A 24,176-nucleotide genomic window follows, 5' to 3' on the forward strand; every position below is an offset into this window, starting at 1 on the left:
TGAAGCAATCAGTATAACCATCGTAACTTCTGCTGCAAAATTATGGAGACACTTGGGAGAAGCGTCCAATGAGGAAATCATTCTTTGAGAAATTTTCCAGCATAGTCTTAGGAAACCGAGAAAGGGAAAGATGAAGTTCAGTAAGGGCGTGAACCTTTGCTAGAGTTTGCTGCTTTGTAACCCTTTCAGCTAATAATGGACAAAGGATCTACAAGGCACGCAGTGTACATTTGCTTAATGAATATATCCTTTCTCCGTGATTATGAAACGATTAAAATGTTCCAGTCTAGTGCAATATAACCCTACATAAATGCTTTGCTTTAAATAAATGAATTCTGGGACACAGATAAGAATATCAGTTTCCTTCCTCCTCGTCAGTGGATTAAGATTTTCTTAATATTCTATCCCGAAGGCATTAACCTTGAGGCAGATCCAGTGTTATTTGGTAGGTTTGTTTTATTAACCTCTTTTTACTAATAATCTGCAAAATAAACATCAAAAAATGGATTTCATGGTTCTATGCTCTTGCACAGCTCCTAATAAAGTGTGCTGTGCAGGGACAATGAGGGTATCACAATGAAAGGACGAATGACATTTAAGTTGCTTGCTATCAGTGCATGCCCAATAGAACAGGCTGTGACTTCAGTTTCAGAAAGACTTGCTATTGCAGAACTCGTTACTACTGTCAGTGTAAACTTGGAACTGAGTGTGAAGTCAGCATTGCTAAAGCAGTCACCCATGTTACTTGGGAAGGTTTGCATCCACCTTTGTCCTATTACTTAGCATTCAGTATATATGGGCTGACATTAAAGTTACCGCTCTATGAAGATTCAAATGAGAATATCATGGGGTACAAAAGCGTGTGGTTTGGACTGTGTTGTATTCTCTTTGCTTACTTTATTTATACTCCCTTACCAGAAGACATCGAAGAACCTTGGAAAGTAATGGTTGTGGACGCTGGCATAAAACTCACTTCAATGACGGTAATTGCCCTCCCCCAACCCCACCCGAGGAATCAGAGACACTTCAACAAAAGCTAGTACTCTGAAGGGGGTTTGCCTTTCTTTTATGATAAATGAGAAAATTCTATTGTATTTTAATTAATTAATCTTCAACATATTTCCTTGAATCTGTATAAAGCAGAGAAAGAGAAACGCTACCATTGCTGAGTCCTTGTCTAATGGTCGCGCAGTGTGGTGAGGATAAAAAAAATATTATCTAAAAGGAAAATCTAAGGGGTTGGCAACTGAAACTTACCACATCTCTTCTGTTAGAGCTTACACGCACGTAGCAAGTTTGTCTTCATGTGTGCATAGATTGTTTGCTTTTACTGTTTTGTTGCCTTTTAAGTGCTTCTCATACTTTTTCATGCAATTATATTTATTGATATTAACTGCTTTAGGAATTAGTTGCTTAATAATGAGAGTAATGATCTCATTAAAAGTTGAAATGGGTTATGTTCTTGTTGAAATGAAATCCATTTTAACAGGAACACTGTGGCTCTGATGGTGACATTATTGCCTTTTGCACAAACCCTTTTGCACTTCTCTTATGGAGGACATCTGTATTATCTTCTCAGATTCCCCCTTTAGTCTGTTGTGACTGCCTCTATCATGCGTTCTCTTGGAAACTTGCTGAGTAAACCATGAGGAACTTAGGCAGTCAGAAAATAAAAGCCCTTAGAAGCTGCACTCTCCTTGTCATGCTCCTGAGGACATACTGCCTGTGGCCTTTGGCGTCTGACTTCTTTTACTTAGCTTATCCTTAGTGATACACAAGTGAAGAGTGTCAAAAGTTAAATAAGCTATGCGTTAGTATTTCAAAATATGAATATATTATACTTTGTCCATGATAATCAGCTGAAGGATTCCACATTTGGATGGACAAAAATAAAGTTACTAAAAGATACCGCAAGGTTTCACATGAACAAAAGTCAGTAATTGGTTGGTACTAGATTTATTGGGTCATATTACAAGGGGCTATTAAACCTGTCAGAAAATGTCACTTTTACAAAAAGATCTGCTGCTTTGTAGTTACATCAGCAACAGGTTAAAGGGCCAGCTGTTCTGCATCCTTGTCAGTGCTTGATATTTTCATTTTTAATTGAATTCTTTGTGGAAAACAGTAAGTGATGAACTGAATATGTTTGCATCGATTTCCTTCTGACTCTATTCTCTTGCCTTTATCTACATCTAGCATTTCAACAATGCTACATTACATTGGCTAACACAGTGCTTCAGTTTCTGAAATCAGATTACTTACAGTCCTCTGTGTTTGTTCTTCACTTTCAAAATGAGAATGTTCCTTCTTTTTTTTTTTTTTTTAAGATTTATTTGTTTCTATTGCAAAGTCAGATATAAAGAGGAGGAGAGACAGAGAGGAAGATCTTTCGTCCAATGGTTCACTCCCCAAGCGGCCACGATGGCCTGAGATGAGCCAATCTGAAACCAGGAGCCAGGAGCTCTTCTGGGTCTCCCACGCAGGTACAGGATCCCAAAGCTTTGGGCCATGCTCTACTGCTTTCCCAGGCCACAAGCAGAGAGGTGGATGGGAAGCGGAGCTGCCGGGATTAGAACCTGCAGCCACATGGGATCCTGGCACATTCAAGGTGAGGACTCTAGTGACTAGGCCACCACGCCAGGCCCTCTCTTTTATATTTTAAGGGAAGATTAGTGAATTTGAATTCTTCTCAGTTTCCTGCCTTTCTTCAGATTATGTGAATATATATTTAGTGTTCCAGTTTTGATTTTTAAATTTCATGCTTAGCTACATCTCCCTATACTTTTCTGAAAATGGCATTGTCTGCCGACTATAGTCATTTGCCTAACCTATACAGACCGTCTGCTCCTTTATGTAAAGCAGAGGTTGTTAACTCCGTCAGCTTCTTCACACTTTTCCCCTTATAGTGTAGTTGTCACATCTGTTGAATTCACACACAAGGATACTTCCAGAAGGTTCATGGAAAATGAAAAGATACATTTACGGCAGGCATTTATTATAGTTTAAGTTACCAGTTAGCATGCCCTCTACTAGGGCATCAGGAATTGAGACCCGCCTATTCTGCTTTGGATTCATGATTCATGATACTGCTAACGTGTATCCATGATACACAGGGTGGTAGTTCATGTCCTTGGGTCCTTTCCACTCACATCGAAGACCTGGGCTGAGTTCTAGGCGCTAGGCTTTGGCATGGCCGGCCCAAGCTCTTCTGGGCATTTTGGGATTAAAACAGTAGATGGAGGTGTTCTCTCTGTCTTTAGCTGAGTAGATTCCATAGAGTAGACGTGCCACAGTTTCTTTACCTAATCTTCGTTTGGTGGGCATCTGGGTTGTTTCCATGATTTTGCAATTGTTGTTGTGCTGTAATCAGTATAGGGGTACAGGTTGATTCCTTATGTGTGTGTATCAGTTCTTTGGATATATTCCCAGGGGTGGGATTGCTGGATCATATGGTAGTTGAATTTTCAATTGTGTAAGTATTCTCCAGAACAGCTTCTAAAGTGGCTGCACGTCTATGGTCCCATCAGCAATGGAGTGGGGTACCTTTTCCCCAGTCCTTGCCAGTGTGTGTTGGTCTTCACACAGTGTTTTACATGTCTCAACCTCTACTATAATGGCCTATAATGGCCCATATTGGGAAACAAAAGAGAAAAACAAAGGATATGAACACGGTAATGGTATATCTGCCCTTACGCCTCACTCACAACACATTGAGGAATGAGACACATGTGAAAGAGACATATAAGTGGAAATAGAGGACTTTTCTTGAAATATATAAATTCATCTCCCAGTGTGTGATTCTGGGATTTAGTATGTCTTCAGGTCAAGGTAATAAGAGTGAAAGAGAAATTTAAACTTAGATTCTCTCTTATAAGTCCTTACTGAATTTTCACGTTCCACTTCGTCTTCCTCAAAACATTTCCTCCTCCTTTTTCGTGTTCTTCTCTTTCTTTTCCCCCTCATTCTCTTTTTTCTCCATTTTCCTTTCTCTTCCTCCTTCTTATTCCTCTTCTTCATCTTCTTATTCTTTCTTCTCAGGGTACTGACTTTCTTTGCTACTGTTTGATATAGACATAATCAAGAGGACAGAGAGTCTTGAACAAGCATGCCCTCCATTTGACCAAAAAAACAAAAGCCACTAGAATCTATAATTTAAAAATATATTCATCCTGTGTGTATTCTTAAAGTGATAAAAATAAATTAATAAAACATCATAATTTTTCAATATAACAAGACAAGTATACTGTTTAACTTTTTTTTTTTTTAATTGGAAAGGAAGTTTTTTTCAGAGAGCAGGAGAGAGAAAGATCCTTCCTCTGCTGGTTCACTCACTAGGTGGTTACAATGGCCAAAGCTGAGCTGATCTGAAGCTAGGATACTCTTCTGCATCTTCCATGCGGGTGCTGGGTCACAAGATTTTGGGCTATCCTTTATTGCCTTCCCAGCTCATGAGAAGGGTGCTCGATGGGAAGTAGAGCAGCCAGAACATGAACCAGCACACGCATGGGATTCTGGTACTCTGTAGCCGAAGAATTAGTGGCTAGGTTATTTTTGTGTATACATTTTATTTATTAAGTATATTCAAGTAGACTAACATAAAATGGGGTTGTAGTCAATCTGAAAACGCTTGTTTTGTGAATATATTCTTGTTAAGTCATCAGGTAAGATAATTTTTCAGTACTTTGATTTTAAACAAATGGATTCAGATCTTACAGATACCGGAAAAAATAAAGTAAGTTATGGGTGGAACTCATATTCAATATTTCTTAGGTGAATAGTAAAAATAAACAAATTTAAATGAAGGAAGAACAGAACTAGTGTCTTTTTAAATTTCTTGTTGAAACATTAAGCCCTATTACTCACTTTGTCCTCTGAGTTCTCTCATAAGTGTTAGTAAGTATAACTGTTATGGAAGGAACTGAAAAATGAAGTAGCATGAGTGCTAGCAGTGGATTGACTATGAACAGAGCTTGAGTGTCAGAGAGAGAGAGAGATTAGGAATTTTTCACTGAATCACTAATCAAAATGACTGAACAGCCAGAAGCAGGCTGGCCAAAATTAGAAGCTGGGCCTCCTCCATGGGTGGCAGGGGTTCATGTATTTTTGTCATCCCCCCATTGCTTTTCCTAGGCAGGAAGTTGAATTAGAAGTAGAACAGGAGGGACTCAAACTATATCCCAATATCGAATGTTGGCTTTGCAAATGGTAACTTACTTCCTGCATCTCTCTCTCTCTATCTCTCTCTCTATCTATCTACCTATCTATCTGTCATTCTTTTTCTTTCTCTCGCTTTGTCTCTTTTCTAAAAGCATAATTTGCCAACTAATTATAAAGAGAGGTACATGTATAACACTGGTGAAGAAAAATGGGTTAGCATGTTTCTTTGCTAGTTAGTACATAACCTAGATTGATAACTTGGACTTCCATTATCATCATTAAAGTAACTAGGTTAGGTGGTCTATCCTGTCTTGTGAATGTTAGTTTTCTGAGTTATGCATAATCGTCACAGCTCTGTCATGGTTTTCTGGAGTATTCTATTCCTGTGAACTATATAGTAACAAGTTTACAAACAAAACCACTGAAGAGGGCTTCACTTTAATAGCATAAAATTTAAAAATAGGTTTCTTATTTCAAGAAAAACAAAAGAGATTATTTGTAGTTGGAAAATGGAGACTTGGGGAATTTAGTTTATTAGCATTGCAGCTTTACAAGGTGCTTTTTTAAGAGAATGACCAACAAAATAAAATGGAATTATTAGAATATGTATACAAAGAAGTATATGGTGTTATTTCCAAAATAATTTTATATGAAAGCTTATAACTGGATCAGTGTGAAATTCACTACCTATAAAGTAATGCTTTGAGATGTCCCTTATTTTAACATACTACATAATTTAGATGCGACAATAATGCGTGTTTTAGGATGTGCAGTTAAATCACTACAACATTATTTATGCTATTTACTCTTCCTCTTTATTTTACCTTTATGTTCATTTGATGTTTCTAAAAAATTAAAATGTTCTAAGATGTAAATTTTGTTTTCTTTTGGCAGGCAATCTTGTTTGAAAATATAGGTCTTATGAAATATGAAGAACTATTCCTTATGTTAATAACACTGGACTATACAGAACCAATATCTGATGAAAATGTTACAGTGACTGACACGGCGTTTGGTGGCATTTCAGTCCGTTTGTACTTGCCAAAGAGGAAGTCAGAAGGACAGAGACCAGCTGTAATTTTTGTTCATGGTGGTGCCTTTGTCTTAGGAAGTTGTAGTAAGTGAATTTTATTTAATATACATGTGTGTGTTTGTTCTACAACTCATATATTCATATTAAAATGTATCATATTAATATATATAAAGTGGATATAAAATATGTGACATAACATCTATTTTTGGTCAGTATATGCATATAACCTACCAGTATGATAAACCATATCGATTATGATTCATAAATATTTGTTCATACATAACTTGATACTCACATGATTTTAAAGCATCTGTAAAAATATTTTGCCTTTAAATAAACTTAAATTGATGGAATAGAATGCAAGGCTCAACAATAAACTTGAAACAAGTTTGAAATTACTAAGGGAGTGTAAGTCAGGTTCAGTGAGAAAAATGTCTTATTTACTGAATCTGAAATGAAGTGCTTTACTGTTACAGTCACCAAGGAGCAAACACATGTTCAAGTTGCAGACTGGAAAACAGCAATAATGCTCAGGCTTAGAATTCAATGCATAACTTTCATCTTAGAAGAAAAAATGAAACAGAACTGAAAATAAGTTCCTCTCTGAAGTCTGTGTTCCCATCTAATATTTGGAGACGAATCCAGGAGTTGCAAGGAATATTGTTTTCACAGACACACGCATACATACTCACACACAACACTGAATTCACACACTGTTTTAAACTGTTGGTAAATGTCACAGACTACACAGCACAGATTACACAGGATGTCATACTAGGGACCTGGAAAATGTGAGAAGTAAATAGAATGACACTTCTCCACAAAGAAACTATAACCTCAGAATTGTGGTTCCATGATCTATCAGCATCCCAGTACAACAGATGCTGTTGCAATCAGTTGGGTGGCCAACTTTCACTTGGCTTACCTGGCAAACAAGGGCCTTATTGCCATAGCTTTGTAGATGAAGACATAGATACAGGGGGGTGGAGTAATTTTCCAGAGTCCTGCTGCCAGTAAGTGCTGGAACCAGTGGCAAATCCAATCCCATTACAGAAATATCTTAGATTTAATCATTATACAGTTGGTGAGGAATCCCTTATGCCCTCGATGTGGCTGAAAGAGACCACCTCAGCAGCAGATACTCCCTGCTAACTCCCTGAATGTTAACCTACAGCTGGGGGTTACTCACTTTAAGCCTCCCTCCTCATTATGCATCAGCTACTGAACATGTAAGTCCATTTATTTAGCACCCTTGCACTCCACTCCCTTGTCCCTTGTCCACATTGCACTTCGTTAAAAACCATTTGTAACTTAATGAATCCTATACATGCCTGTTCTCCTTTGGTCTCAGGAAGTACTTTTTTTTTTTTGGTATTTTGTCAAAACTAAATCCTATTTCTGATGGTGATAAAATGCCTCTTTATGATTTGATTTTATCAATAGTTGTCTTTTCTTCTTCCATTTACCAATGTGACCTGTTTGAATAATTGTCCCAATCATGTAATTTGAGAACAAGTGCTGTCCTCTATTTTGGTGAAACTTACACCCCTTTGATTTCTCTCAAACAAGTTTCTCTGACCTTCCATGTGTCTCATTTCCCTACGTCTTCATCTGCCTCTCTCATTTTGATGCAAAACGACTAAAAATCTTAAAACAGCTTCTGTACGCTTTCTGCATGCCTGTGTTCACCAGAATTTCGCTTTTTCAATTTTTAATTGTGTAAGTTCTTTATGTTGCCCTCAACATCCTACTCCGCACATTCATGATATTGAACGTTGGCTTTGTGTCCCCAGCTATCACACTATTCCCTGCGTTCAGGGCCAGTGCACCTAGGAGAATCAGAGATGCTCTCAGTTTAACACAAACTCTAGCTTAGTGAATGTGCTGAGAAATGCTAAGCCTGGGGGAAGCCTATTGTATTCCTAGGCTTAGCAAACCTGGTGATCTCTCTCTCCCAGTAATGAAACAACGGAACGATGATAAAACTACAACAAAGTAAGCTAAGGAAATGCTCCTCAACTTGTGCTGTCAGAAAATGGCCCCAGCGGTCAATTACAAACTTTTCTATATCTTCTACAATTGCAGCTATTTCCTTGACATTTCACCTTCTGAGTATCTTTCCCTTTTCAGTCACAGTAAAAGAAACGGAGTTTAGATTCCTTCCTGTTGTTTCTTCCTTTTATTTTTTTGTATTTTAATTTTAGGGTTTTTTTTAATATTTATTTTTCATGAGAAAATTCCTTAGGTTCAGGGATTTTCCCTTCTGTCCTTCTTCTCCTCTCCCATCCCAATCCCCTCCCCCTATATTCTAACAATAGTTTAGTTCCTCAGCAACAATCACAAGTCCGGGCCCGGCAGCATGGCCTACTGGCTAAAGTCCTCACCTTGAACGCGCCAGGATTCCATATGGGTGCCGGTTCGAATCCCAGGGGCAGCTCCACTTCCCATCCAGCTCTCTGCTTGTGGCCTGGGAAGGCAGTAGAGGACGGCCCAAAGCCTTGGAACCCTGCACCTGTGTGGGAGACCTGGAAGAAGTTCCTGGATCCTGGCTTCGGATTGGCTCATCTCTGGCCTTGCGCTCACTTGGGGAGTGAATCATTGGATGGAAGATCTTCCTCTCTGCCTTACCTCCTCTCTGTATATCTGACTTTCCAAAAAAATCAAATAAATCTTAAAAAAAAAAACAATCACAAGTCCATCATTCTTCTATTTAAGTTTCTCCTGACGTTGCAGGTATAAGCAACTGTGTTAAATCCAGCATGCTATTTAACAGTATCACTAGGAGTCCATCCTTTATTCGGAAGTAGAAATGCATACTGCCATGTATCTCCATTCGATGGTATACTTGCCTCCATTATACAAAGTCTGTTTATTTACTTCCATATCCTCATCCAAATATGAGTTGATCTGAAGTCAGAAACCTCTTCTGGGCCTCCCGTGAGTGTGCAGGAGTCCAAGCATTTGGACCATCTTCCGCTGCTTTTCCAGGCAATCGAGAGCTGGAACAGAAACAGAGTAGCCAGGACAGGAACTAGTCCCCATATGGATGCTGGTGCTACAGCTCGGGACCAAGTCTAGGAGACCACAGCTCCAGCTGCTATTTAACCTTTTAGTGAAATTTTTAAATAATATTCACCACTTATTGGCAAATACTTAATATATAGTATCCAGGTTCTATATCAATTTTTCTGTATTGCTGTGTTGTCTCAGTTTTAACCCATTCTTTATATTTTAATCTCAAATGCTTGTATCTGCACATATTTCCTCAGTCTCCCCACGTGTTCTCACGAGTTTTAACCTTTGAGAGGAATTTTCCCTGTAGTATCCTGCTTCATAGGATGAAAGCCGTCATATCCTTATCTTTGAGTCACTGCTACATGACAGAGTGTCTTCCACATATTGATTGCCAAATTCGCGCCTTTTGAATAAATGAATAAACATATATTGAATGAAAGGAATTTCAACATTGATTTTTAATAGGATTTCATCATGTTTTTTACTCAATCTTTTTCATCCTCCCTCCACTTTTAAGTATTCAACCGGCACATTCAATTAGTGATTTATGTAGATAAGAAATTGGATGTCAAGAACGTCTTATTCTTTGATAGACTAAACTTTTTAAATACTTTAATGCTTAAGTGGTAAATTTTATTCTGTAATAATGTTTTCCTTCTTAAAATTTTTCTTTTTCATGATACAGTTGCACAGGCTCAGGGATTTCCCTCCCATCCTCCCCATCCCACTATTTTCCTCTCTATTATTACAATAGCATAGTCCTTCAGTAACAGTCACAGGTGCATCTCATTCTGCTGTGCAAGTGTATCATGACAGTGGAGGTATAGAAATGGTAGAAATTCCGGCATCCTAGTGTCAATATATATTTATCCTAGTTAATTTCATTGGGAATTCATCTTTTATTCAGAAGTAAAGATACATAGTGCAATGTAGCATCACTTTTGGTGTGCTGTAGACTAAGTTTTAAATTGTGACACCCATTCAGGAAGAAGACAGATTTCTTTACAAGTTTATTAAATATCATGTGTTATCTGAAACGTTGGTAAAGGAAAACCTCACTTTGTTTTGGAAATATGTTTATAAGTCTGTCTGTCACTGGATTAATTAATTTTACTTTATTCACAATGACAAGGATATTGATTAGTAGTTTCTGGAAAAATGGAGAGCTACATTTGAACCTATGAATGTATGAAAATTATGGTGGATACAAAAGTATCTTCAGGTTTTAAGGGACAGAATGAGAGTCAAGTGTTTCAGTTACAGAGCACACCATTTTCTCAGTTCTGAAAATAATGAGAGATATCTATTCATGAAGAGGAGAGTTCAAATATTATGTTTACTACTGCTAAAATTTAGAGTATCAGTCCTTAGGTCTTGTTAGTGGGTTATCCTTGATTAGATATTTATGCGGTTTAGCTTCCAACTGCTGTACAACCACGGCCTTCCCTTGATGGAGCCAGCCAAGAAAAGAGTGCAACATAAAGTGTGTTGTCCATTTTTGATGCTTAGTGCCTGTTCAAAGAATGCAGCCCACTAACCTTGAAAGCAATGGTTTGACACCACAAAGAAGCGTCACTAGGGCATGACAAGATTGTCTTGTCACTGTCACCAATCAAGTGTCTTCTTGTTTGATGGGGGTTGATCCAGGAAGTGGAAGATTGGTAAAGTCTTACTGTTCTTGCGTGTGGGACAAGGGGGATCCCGTCAGTTAATCAAATCCTTATTTCTGTTGTATTTCATGAATTTCAGTAGTTTCCCACCATCTTTATTTATAGTTTACTTTTATATATGTCTTTATTTCAGAGCAGACGGCTTACGACTCCTTGAATAGATGGACGGCAAACAAACTTGGTGCTGTAGTTGTTGGAGTGGAGTAAGAGACTACAAATAAACATACAAAGATACATATTAATATTTAAGTCCTTGTCCTACAACAAAGACTTGATTTCCAAAACAAACCACCCTAGAATTTTGAAGTTTCTATTAATATTTTTATCAGCATAACATGTATGTTTCTATAAAGTGACAAAGTATCCATTGTATCAGCAGCAGCTGTCAATCTATAGGGACACAGAATTTGGGTTTTAGAATTAACTTAATGGCGAGCTTTTCTCATTACAGACTTGGGATGCTTGGTTTATTTTGAACTGATGATTGAAAGACATTTTAGAGGTTTCTTTGATTTGAGGAAGAGAATGTGACAAAGGTTGGAAGCCTCTGAGTATTTTAAGTCATTCTCAGAGAAGGATATTTCAATGTTGCATGTTTTTAAAATTAAATTTAATTTTTTTTGCCCCAATTTCCAACAATATTCCAGTGGGAATTGTAAACATCCATTACTTTTTACTTGTTAACAACCCAAAAGGCAATGGTAGCCAGGGCAGGAACAAGCTGAAGGGAGGAGCTTGGAATGTCACTGGGAAATCTCATGCGCATGGCAAAGGTGCAGGCACTTGGGCCTTCTGCTTCTGCATTCCCAGGTGCTTTCCCAGGGAGCTGGCTTAAGAATCCAGGACATGAACAGGTGCCAGTGTCTCAGGTGACAACCTGCAGCTCCACAATGCCGGCCCCGCTCCATCATTTTTGAAATGAATATATATTTTGTGCTTGACCTAAGAATTGTAACAAGTATTTGCATGTGGATATTTCACTAATTCTTAAGGGTATTAAGATTATTATAATAGATACATATTTAGAAATATATAGTTTCGCACATATAATAATTGCTTATGTATTTGCATAGCTTTGCTAATGTATGTGTATATGATTTTATGCTTAAATGGTGCATAAAAAGTATGTCAAATACTTTGTGGAAAACTGCAACTGAAATTACAATTTGTTTCGGTGGAAAATGATCTTTGACTTAGGTTTTTCATAATAGCTATTTTACGTGTTAGTGCACTAAAATTTTGCACTAAAATGAAATTCCACTTTTTAATTTTTAAAAGATTTTTATTTGTTTTTATTGGAAAGGCGGATACACAAAGAGGAGGAGAGACAGAGAGCAAGATCTTCCATCCAATGGTTCACTCCCTGAGCGGCCGCGACAGCTGGAGCTGAACCAGTCCGAAGCTAGGAGCAAGGAGCTCTTCCCGGTCTCCCACATGGGTGCAGCGTCCCAAGGCTTTGGGCTGTCCTAGACTGCTTTCCCGGGCCACAAGCAGGGAGCTGGATGGGAAGCGGGGCCACCAGGATTAGAACCGATGCCCATATGCCCCGTGTGTGCAAGCCGAGGACCTTAACCGCTAGGTTGTCACACTGGGCCCGAAATTCCACTTTTAATTCAATTTCCCCACAAGCTTTCCCAAGTGTGTATTTAGGCATTGAAAGGTGCTGTAATAACTTGTTTTACACATGAACTTGTAATAATTAAGAAAAGATCTTCCCACACTTAATTTCATTATTTTACTTCAAAACAATTTATCTAGATTTTCAACATCCAAGTAAGTTCTACAGTCCCATCAATGGTTCTGAAATTTGCGAGTCGCCTGCCACTTTATGGATCAAATAAACACCCGCAAAATCAGTGCTAGCTGTGCCGAATCTCTTCCATATATTCAGCCTTTCTTTCACATATGCCTGCAGAACAAGCATTTTAAAACCATTTTTGTTTTCCAGGTATTTCTTCCTGTTTTGAAACGGAAGTTGGCAGTAAGCTCAGGTTTAGTTGTTGACGTTAAAGATACAAGTTAGCGCCAGTTTTGCTCAGTGAAGCTGTTGGTTGGTTTGTAGATGGTTGTATGCACAGAAGCTTAAATGTTATAATGCATGCTTTGTGACGTTTGGTTTTCTCTTGAAGCTACAGATTACCCCCTCGGCATCAATTCCCGGTTTCCCTTGAAGATGTGGTTTCTGTGGTCAAGTTCTTTCTGAAAGACAAGATGGTCATACAATATGGAGTGGACCCCACTCGAGTGTGCATAACGGGAGATAGTTCTGGGGGTTCGCTAGCAGCGGAAGCAACTCAACTGGTATGTACAGCATGCACACACACACACACTCTAGTACAACCATTTTAGCTCAATTACAGTATTTGTATTGGTCTATTATTTTAAACCGAGATATGGAAAATAATGCACCCCCCACTCAAACCATTTTCTGTCCTTCTTCTCATAATATTGTCTTTAGACAGGTGTGGTTTTACATATAATGCTAAATATTCACACTATTTTTAAGAAACATACTGCAGTGCAATACAAGTATGTAAAAATGATATGGAATTATGACACTCGGTGGGTAGGCTGTGAAATCTGTGAAGCAATTTCTTTTTTTTTTCTAAGATTTATTTTTATTATTCTTTTTATTGGAAAGGCGGATATACAGAGAGGAGAGACAGAGAGGAAGATCTTCCGTCCGATGATTCACTCCCCAAGTGAGCGCAACGGCCAATGCTATGCCGGTCCGAAGCCAGGAGCCTCTTCCGGGTCTCCCACGCGGGTGCAGGGTCCCAAAGCTTTGGGCCGTCCTCGAGTGCTTTCCCAGGCCACAGGCAGGGAGCTGGAAGGGAAGCGGGGCTGCCGGGATAGAACCGGCGCCCATATGGGATCCCGGGCGTGCAAGGTGAGGACCTTAACCACTTGTGCCACCGCGCCGGGCCCTGTGAAGCAATTTCAATCATTATAATTGATGTATTAGATCCTAAGAAGAACCACAAGATGACATTTAGGTCATCTGACATACCTAAGTAGAAACCTACTGCTATGATAAAGAGAGAAATTATCTCATGCTAAAAGAAAATCTTGTTTTGTGTACTTAAACAGTCCGCCAACCAAGAATGCATTTTCATTGATTTCAGGCTGATAGCTAGTTCTCATCTCTGAAACGTTTGTTTGTTTTTTGTTTTGTATAATTGAGCAAATTTAGCCTAAATGGGGAGGGGGGATTGGATATTGTTTACAACACAGAGATGTGTCTCAACTGACAAAGTGAATATGGTGTCAAAACTTCATTCAGCTTTTCTAATAACTTCAAATAAAAATAAGCAACATAGACAATAGCGATCTCTTGGAATCTCCTTTAGTACATGACAATAGAACAATTGGCCTCCGTCATGATTCTTGATGGGATCTCACAGCCTCCCTTGGATCGCCTGGGAATCTTGAAGCAGATGAAACCGGTGGGTTTTGATCACAGATTTGCATGTTCCTTGCCTGTACTGAGAAGCTTCACATCCCCAAATTCCAAAGATGGCCGGGGCTGTCTCAATCCAGGGATGAGGCAGTGCTGGGAGGACTTTGCCAGTGGTCGGGCACCAGGATGGGCTGGATGCTCATTCCCCATCTTCCCCTAGGACACGAATCTGTGTGCCTGAGTTCCACACATAATACTTTCGTTTCACTTTTTAGTGTTTTGAAGTTGATTCCAATAGTATCAATGGTGCACATAACCTTTCTTTAGGCTGTTTTCCATTTTATGAGAACTGTTGCTTCTATTATTAAACTACTGTAAAATCCTAAAGGAAAAGGAAAAATGGGAGCAAAAGGAAACGAGAAAATGAACCAAGTTTGTGTCCTGTTGGATGACAGGCTCATTCATGGGCCATAATGACTTTCATAGCTTCTGCTTCCCAATACTATAGTCCAATTAATGTCTACCCTCTTGATACTTCACTCAGGATTTAATTTCAACATGACCATTAATGGGAACATTCCCATCACAGAACCCACCATTTCACAACTTTTAGCTGAAATCATTGAACCTACATGTGTTCAACCAATGACTTCTATCTGGACAGGAGATCAGCAAAACCTGGTTGAGGTACAGTGAGCTGTTGAACCTGACCAAGTCCACTAGTCCTACAAGTTGACTGTTGCTGAATGACTGTAATCATCTGGGGGCGGAGGAGATGGAGAGGATGGAAGGAGAAATCCCTGAGCCTGACCTTGGAAGCTTGACCTTGGAAGCATGACCTTGGAGGCTTGACCATGGAAGCATGACCTTGGAAGCTTGACCTTGGAAGCATGACCTTGAAAGCTTGACCTTGGAAGCTTGACCTTGGAACCTTGACTGTGGAAGCATGACCTTGGAAGCTTGACTGTGGAAGCATGACCTTGGAAGCTTGACCTTGGAAGCTTGACCATGGAAGCATGACCTTGGAGGCTTGACCTTGGAAGCATGACCTTGGAAGCTTGACCTTGGAAGATTGACCAATCCATATAAACTTATAATCCTTCAAAAGATTCTCTGCAACTGTTTATTCTATTCCTCTGTTGGAATCCTCGTTATTCTAATAGAGGCTTTAAAAAGATTATAATGAATTTTTGTAAGCAAACCACCAGAGAGGAGGGGTGTAGGTGTGTGTGTGTGTCTGCGTGTGTTTTCTAAGAGGAAAGTAAAAGTATACACTATGTGAATCATAGTGCAGAGAAGTATGGGAGATTTCTTGGGACAGGCTTCCTTTTCTGTATTCAGTCTTACTGCCTTCAAATATATTATCAGAGGTAGAAAAATTTAATAATTAAGACTGGAAGACTTTTTTTTGCCAAATATCTGTAAAAAATTGCTTTGATACAAGAAATGTAAATAGAATCTATTTTGTTTCATATCAAATACAGCAATAGTCACAGTGACCTATTTTTGGACACATAAAAAGGAATATTTTACCAATGGTTTTCATGGACATTCCTCTTTTATTGTCGCCAAAATGGAATATTTTTAGTGTTAATAGAAAATATAAGAGATTTTGTTTCTGCTGCAGTGGGCTTTGCATCGCTTTAGTTTGTTTTCTAGAAGAGTTTTTTTGTGGTTAATAATTGTTGTTTGCTAACTAAAAATATTAACATGCTATTTTCTTCTGAATCTGCTTTCGTTGTTGTGATTGTGAGTTTTCTTTTTGTATCTTTACATTTAAAAATTCCAACTTCTAAAATTTGCTTGTTATATTTGTATTTCTTTCATTGCCTTTAGGATTACAAGGATCTTACTGTAAAATGTGTACATACTTTTTATTTCTAAATCATTCATGCAATAAGAGCTCTGTTACTTTCTTGACATTTGTTATACTTTAACATCTTATAGAACTGGTGGCCTAATTGTTTACGTGGTTTTCCACCAAAGCACATATGTCCTTGTCTATTTATCTTTAAAAAAAAGGAAGCCAACCCACTCACTTTCATAGTATATAACTTTTAATAGCTTCCATGTCACCTTAAATATAGTTAATGTTAATTTGATACTTACTACATTCCTAGAAACTTTCTTTCCTGAAGCAATCTTATCATTACACATGAAAAAGTATATCACAGTGGTTAAAATTTTCTCTATTTTAGTGATTAAGAAATAGAGTGTGAAAGGTTAGGCAACATGCTAAGCACGCTAAATTAAAACATTGTAAAAAAAAAAAAGCCTCAAGCTAACACACAAAGAACTCCAACATTTAGATTTTCAATCACTGAGTAATATTGTTATTTGCCTCTTCCCTTCTTGTAGATTGGGTATTGACTTGAATATTTTATTATCACAAACATACCTATAATTATAAAACTGTTTTAGGGTCTTACTTCAGAGACACATAGTGGGAAGTTTTGAGAAGGAATAGAAAGGACTCATTCCCAAGTGGGGAAAGTGGAGTCACTAGGCCATGATATTTCCAAGGTAAGTAGTAACTTGGAAACTTTAGCTGGAAGTCCTGTTGCATTCAGCATGGATTGAGTGTGTCTGCTGGGATAAAGCCAAAATGCTTGTACCATTGCTATTCATTTACAATAGCCCATTGTTTACTTAGATACTATCGAACTTTCTAGACTCTGGGAATAAATGTAAAGGGTCACAGATCCATTATTGCCATTGGTAAGAAAGTTTCTATCAGGACACAAGGCCTTTTGTAACCTGGCTTCAAATACTGTTTTCAAATTCATCTGTTAGGAAGTTGGCTAAACATCTTCTGGGTCCAAGGCCAAATGAAAATTCAGAGCCACTTCTACAAAAATCAAAAACAGTTGCTGTTAAAGATAACATTAAGTTATTTTTTCCTTAAAGGACACTCTACTTACAAAGTATAAGAAACATGATTGCAATATAAAAATCATTCATAAGCAAGAAATAATATAATAATGTTCATGGTTGTTTCATTTCCTCTATTTGAAAGTGAGTTCTGTCTCCAATGGCAAGTCTGACCTCTTGAGGCTGTCAGCCTCTATGCATTGTTTAACAAGCAATAGTTGTTGTAAAAACCTACATGTCATAGGCTTGATATTACTTTTCCAATACTGTTTTTTGGTTACAGGGCTAACATCCTGCTTCCTGTTTAAATAATAGAATGCTGTATAACAATATTGATTATTTAACTAATTAATTTGTCCATTTATCATATACTAGGTATAATTTGTAATGTATGCAATAGGTCATATTACACTATAAATCAACATGTTATGATATAATAGATATGCAGTACATAAAATTCATATTTAGATACATAATGGTAAATGTGAAAGGATGATAGATATGCAAGGAGAAATATGATGGATCAGGCAAAGCACTACATATTGTTGCAATTTATATCACCACATAAAAGTATAACATAAGGAGTAACATTACATATAGTCTTTTAAAAAAAGATTTATTTATTTTTATGGGAATGTCAGATTTACAGGGAGAAGAGAGACACAGAAAGAGAGATTCTTAATTCGCTGGTTCACTCCCCAAGAGGCTGCAGTAACTGGAGTTAAGCCCATTCAAACTCAGGAACAGGAGCTTCCTCTGGGTCCCACAGGTGGATTTCCTGTCATTCATACTTATTTATTCATTTTTTACAACACAGTTCCATAGGGGTACCCTTTACTCGTTCCCCAAATTTCCAATTCTCCTGTTCTGCCCCCCATATTATTACAGTAGTATCGTCCTTCAAAAACAGTCCTAAGTCCATCATTCTGCTATTTAATTGAACCCTGACATTGTAGTATGGACAATGGCAGAGAGTCCAGCATCCTATTTTCAAGGTATGTTTAACAATTTCATTACAAGTCCATTTTTGATTTGGAAATAGAGATGCATACTGCATTGTATCTTCACTTCTGGATATGCTAGTCTCTACTACACAGTTAGTATAAATCCCCTTAAATGAAAGTCATAAAACAAAATCAACAACAGGAAGAAAAATAGAAAATGTACAACAACGTAAAGCTAAATAACATGCTACTGAGTGACTAATGTGTTACTGAAGAACTGGAAATAAAAAATTTTCTTGAAGGAAATGATGCTATTGTATGGCCTATGAATCACTGAAGAAATTAATAAGAAAAAAAACCTTTGAAGAAATGAAAATAAAAAGAAAAAATGTTAAAACCCATGAGATGCAACAAAAACATATTTCAAGGACTATTGAAAATGTATTTTGCAAGGAGGCTGCCTTATATCAGAGAACATATGATATATAAAAATATGGAATGCTTCACTAATTTGTGTGTCTTCCCTGTGCAGGGGCCATGCTATCTTCTCTGTACTATTTCAGTCTTAGTAAATGCGCTGTTGAGATGAACACACATACAGTCTTAATAAAATGAAAATTGGCCCAAGATGCTTAACTGAGATAAATAATTGAAAGTTTAGGAAAAGAAGTGATTCTCTTCATTAGGTCCTGCATGTATAATTATACATGATTGTTTATGGGTAAATTGAAACTTGTACTGGAACACACAGAGTTCTGTGTGACACTGATAACATAGCGACTGTGTCTGGTGCAAAACTGCTCTGCACCGTTTGGGGGCAGATTTTCTATTAGTTTATTGACAAAGCTTGAATTTGACTTGAATCTTGAACGAATTCAAAATGGTAATAAAAGTTCAATGGACACGTAGTGAAGGACTTAAAGACATTAAGGATGAAATATCTGAAATCAAATAAAACTGTTCACTTGACATTCATTATGGGTATATATTGGGGTAAGGTGCTAAGAGTAAAATCTAAGCTTCTTCTAGATTTCAACATAGAAATACATGAATTTCTGAATGGAAAGTAAAAGATTGAATGGACGCTGTCATCACTTCTCTAGTACTAGTAGATTCTCTTCTTCATTGTTGTTGCGTTACTTCTGTTCCTGGTCTGGGACAGTCCCCGTTGATGCTGTGCCTCACTGCAGGTTCTGCGCTGGGTGCTGTTTCCTCCACCGTGTTGATGAGGGATACAGTTTGTTTAGTAGACTGTAACTCAAGGGGGACGCGAGTGGGAGCAGGGGCGTTTCCCTTTGGACTTTATGCCGGCGAGACGTTAAGCCATTCTCCTTGTGTGTGATTCAGGTACTCTGGTGAGAGTGTGACATAAAACAAATAAAACGACTTCCAGATCTGGAGCTTTTTTTAATGGAATGTTAGCAGACACATTAATTTTTCCAATTTTGTTGTTTCAGAAGCTAGTTGGATGCTTAGCTCATTGGTTCTCTTGTGAACTGGACAGGACTTAAAACAGAAAGGGTAGGGCCCATTGCCATAGCCTAGTGGTTAAAGTTCTCGACTTGCAGACACCAAGATACCATATGAGCACTGGTTCATGTCCCGGCTGCTCCACTTCTTTCCCAGCTCACTATTTATGGTCTGGGAATTCAGTTGAGGACAGCCCGAAGCCTTGGAATCCAGCACCCACATGGGGGACCTGGAAGAAGCTTCTGACTCCAGGCTTCAGATCAGCTCATCTCCGGCCATTGTAGCTGCTTGAGGAGTGAACTAGTGGATGGAAGAGCTTTCTGTGTGTAAATCTAACTTTCCAATAAAAAATTAAGAGAGAGAGAGAGAAGGTAGAGGAAAGCAATTGTAGCTAAGATTTCAGGAAACTTCTCATTCCTGGTAAGAAAGAGAGGTTCCTTCTCACTTACTCCTCTTGAAACTTTGTTTTCTATCACTTTATACTATTTGTCCCAAAGGTAAGTTGTGCATTGGGAATAATCCCCAAATTTGGTTAATATTTGAGTTTAGGTATTGATATTAAATGATTATGTTTATTTTTCTCACTTAAATCACAATAAAAATGATTTTTAAATATACAAAACTTATCACTGTCCATGGAAATATCTTAATATACTTCTGTTTGGCGGTCATGTTAGTAAGATATTACGAGGATGTTTGTGTGTGTGTGTGTGTGTGTGAGACAGAGATACAAAAGTAGGACAGCATCATGTTTGCAAATAAAGTATAAATACGAAAATAGTCATTTGGTACTATATCAATTTTGTACATTTGGTTACCTCCTAGTATTAAAGCATGATTTCTTACTTCTATAATTGGAAAGCCGTTAATATAATCATGTTTTTATTTTTTGTTTCAGCTACAAAATGATCCAGACTTCAAAATTAAAATTAAGGCACAAGCTTTAATTTACCCGTTCTTACAAGTATTTGATACTTTAACACCCTCTCACCAAGACTATGAACAGGGTCCAATTCTGTCAAGGGATTTGGCAATTAGATTGGCACACCTATATTTGACCAACGATAAAGCACTGCTTCAGGCAATAAGCATAAACCAACACATGCCTCAGGAATCGAGACATCTGTTCAAGTATGTCAACTGGAGTATTCTTCTTCCTGCTAAGTTTAAAAAAAATCATGTTTATACTGAACCAATTTTTCGAAGACTGAACCCTCCTTATCCAGAACTTATGGATAGTAGAGTATCACCCTTGATAGCCAATGATTCTGAGTTGCGAAATTTGCCATTAACATATATTGCCACCTGTGAATATGATATCCTTAGAGATGATGGACTTCTGTACGTCACACGGCTCCGGAATCTTGGAGTTCAAGTTACTCATGACCACTTGGAGGATGGATTCCATGGGGCTCTATCACTTATGGCATCACCACTTTATTTACGTCTTGGGATGAAAATAAAAGATAAATATATTCGTTGGTTAGAGGAAAATCTGTAAACATGTAAATTGTATATTTAGCTGTCTGATCATTTCAATTGGTAGTATAATCCAAGGGTTCTCATTTGAATTATTGTGAGTTTAACGGACAGAATCATGATTTGGGTTTGGGACATAGCTACACTTAATGCAGAATAAAGTTTGCTATGTATCTTGGAACACGTTATTTAATTTCTTTAAGATCTTGCTAAAATAAACATGTTCAGTGTATTATTTCTATTAAATATTATTCTGCTTGATAAGCCCTAATTGTATACCAATTGCATTTATGTTAGTGTGATTATAACAAACTAGGTGTAATGATTTTCAGAAAGTGATACAATGATGACGAAGAGGGAAGTGAAAGTATATGGAAGGACAATTACAATATCATCTATCTTATATTGCACTCATTTTTAATTAGTTGCAGTGTATATATTAATTGGTTCTTGTCAGTATAAATTCTCTTGCATTTTTCACATATTGCATGCAAATTAGAATTTACCTATTCTTGATTTCTAGTTACAATCCAAGAGAATGTAATCCCACTGCATTAGAATCTGCTACCGGCATAATTGCAAGTATATTTTCTGCAAAAAGTGGAGATATTGCATACATCTATGCCTTTGCTTAACAAAACCATACGAATTAGATCATGGTAACTCCGCTCAAAAGCCAAATCCAATGTAATCCTTCCCTCAAAGCCTCATCTCTAAACACCAGAATTAAGTTTTTACTCTCTTACAACCATTAACCCTAACTCATGAATCTGAGTCTAAAATATGTATGAGTTTGAGACCCTAATCGTATCCAAACCACAGTGACCACATACTGATCATTCAACCACTAAGGTTCCTTAATCATGCTTCCAAGGTCATGCTTCCAAGGTCAAGCTTCCAAGGTCAAACTTCCAAGGTCAAACTTCCAAGGTCAAGCATCCAAGGTCAAGCTTCCATGGTCAGGCTAAGGGATTTCTCCTTCCATCCTCCCCATCTTTCCACCCCCAGATGATTATAGTACTTCTATTAAACAACAAGCAGCCAGGGTCCACTGGGCTGTGGATACCATACAGCCAAGGCTGCAGGTGCTAGCCATGTAGATGGATGCTCTAAGGAGAGACAGAAGTGGTAAGTGGGCATACTCATCCAGCCCATGAATAGAAATGAGCAGGCAACACAGACTGAGGGGGAGAGCAAAGGATGTAGAAACAGGGGAGTGCAGCACATGGTTCTCTCACTTAAAGCCAGAGACATTGCAACCTGAACTGCCCATTCACACTTGGGTGATTATAAAGCAAAATGGCACAGGTGGACAGGACAGGTCCAGGTGCTGTATGATGACTCAATGGGCAACTCCTTCCTTGTAAGTGCCAGGATCCCATATAGATGCCAGTTCGTGTCCCAGTTGTTCTACTTGCTTTCAAGCTCCCTGCTTGTGGCCTGGGAAAGCAGTGGAAGATGGCCCAAAGCCATGGGACCTGCACCCTTGTGGGAGAACCGAAAGAAGTTCCTGGCTCTTGGATTTGGATTTGCTCATCTCCGGCCTTTCCAGTCATTTGGGGAATTAGCCAGCAGATGGGAAATCTTTGTATCTTTGTCTCTCCTCCCCATAAATCTGTCTTTCCAATAAAAATTAAATCTTTTTTTTTTTTAAATGGGCAGGTTCAAGATAATTCAATTACCAATTACAAATGTTACAGTCAACTTTTGGCCAAAATAAGGACCTAAAGTGACCAATATTCTTTCTGAACAAAGGGCTAGTTTACCAGCAGGGACCAAGCGACTGTAAAGTGCTGCTTCCTTATGTGCCTATGTGAAATTCAAGATTTGGTGAGAAGTCTGTTGAGGCAATATCATGGTATAAACACCGTTCTGTGGGAAAGCCAGCAGACAGCCAAGTAAACAAGTAGAGTCTCCTAGGATATTTTATCAGAAGATGATGGCCGCTTAGGCCATCCTTAATACCACATCGTGCTATGTTTTCGCTAGCTCATAGGCTTTTGCCGATAGTATGGACATCGATTGAGCAGAATTGCAACTTTGTGCCTGGGAAATCAAAAAATCTCTTGTTTGAAGAAAAGGACTGTATAACAGCATGCTACATGGAAGTGACAAATACATCTTTCATGGGATTATGGGACCACCATAGCTATCACATTATCTACAAATGCAAAATCTGAATTTTTTAGCAATGAATTCGTATTACTTTAATGTCCTCCACTATATTAATTGATCTGGTCAAGACCTCTAGTGCTGGTTATGAGTGCTAAGCATGGCATCTATCTCTTGTTCTAGGTCCTCCAAGAAATGCGCTAGCTGTTTTCTCATTCAGGATGATGTTGACCATTAGTTAGTCATATATAGCATTAGTTATATTGAAGTATGTTCCTTTTATATAAATTCATGGAGAGCTCTTATGATAAAGGGATGATTTTTATTGAATGTTTTTCCTTAGTATATTGAAATAATTATATGATTTTTGTCCTTGCTTTCTATGTGATGTATGACAGTTGCTGATTTGCATGCGTTGAACTATTTCTGTAAACTTGGACTCAATCCCACCTGGTCACAGTGAATAATTCTATTTTTACTGTAATACTCAATTTTCTGGCATTTTAAAAGTTTTTAAATTTTCTTATTTACTGAGAAGAGACAACTTCCATCAACAGTGTTACCACCAAAAGGCCACAAAAATCAATAAAAGTCATAACTTAGAATGAACAAAAATCACGTGGTAAGGATAGACGTGAAAGTATTTGATATTCTTCAGTATCTGTTTATGATTTTAAAAACTCTCCACAAATTAGATTTAGTGGGAACGTACCTCAAAATTTAAAAGCCAATGTCAGGCCCAGCACGACAGCGTAGTGATTAAAGTCCTTGCCTTGCATGTGCTGGGATCCCATATGGTTGCCAGTTCTAATCTGGGCAGCCCTGCTTCCCATCCAGCTCCCTGCTTGTGGCCAGGGAAAGCAGTCAATGATGGCCCAAAGCCTTGGGACCCTGCATCCACGTGGGAGACCCAAAAGAGCTCCTGGCTTTGGACTGGCTCATCTCCAGCTGTTGTGGTCACTTGGGGAGTGAACCATCAGATGAAAGATCTTCCTCTCTTTCTCTCCTCCTCTCTGTATATCTGC

General features: G+C 38.1%; 1 protein-coding gene and 1 non-coding gene across 2 annotated transcripts; one reads left to right on the plus strand and one right to left on the minus strand.

Annotated features, from left to right (window-relative positions):
- Positions 1–593: 593 nt before the first annotated feature.
- Positions 594–21,220, plus strand: LOC121152659 (arylacetamide deacetylase-like 2). The gene is made up of 6 exons (XM_040974802.1): positions 594–753; positions 919–983; positions 6,052–6,274; positions 11,009–11,078; positions 13,005–13,176; positions 20,459–21,220. Exons 1-6 carry the CDS (start codon positions 618–620, stop codon positions 21,059–21,061), a joined length of 1,269 nt encoding a protein of 422 aa, XP_040830736.1. The 5' UTR covers positions 594–617; the 3' UTR covers positions 21,062–21,220.
- LOC121152775 lies at positions 18,578–18,683 on the minus strand. The gene has a single exon (XR_005883309.1). It is a non-coding gene; the product is annotated as a U6 spliceosomal RNA (small nuclear RNA).
- Positions 21,221–24,176: the final 2,956 nt, after the last annotated feature.

Source organism: Ochotona curzoniae, unplaced genomic scaffold (genome assembly GCF_017591425.1).
Source record: "Ochotona curzoniae isolate NIBS_2020 unplaced genomic scaffold, NIBS_Ocur_1.0 contig_2599, whole genome shotgun sequence".
Classification (NCBI taxonomy): Eukaryota; Metazoa; Chordata; class Mammalia; order Lagomorpha; family Ochotonidae; genus Ochotona; species Ochotona curzoniae.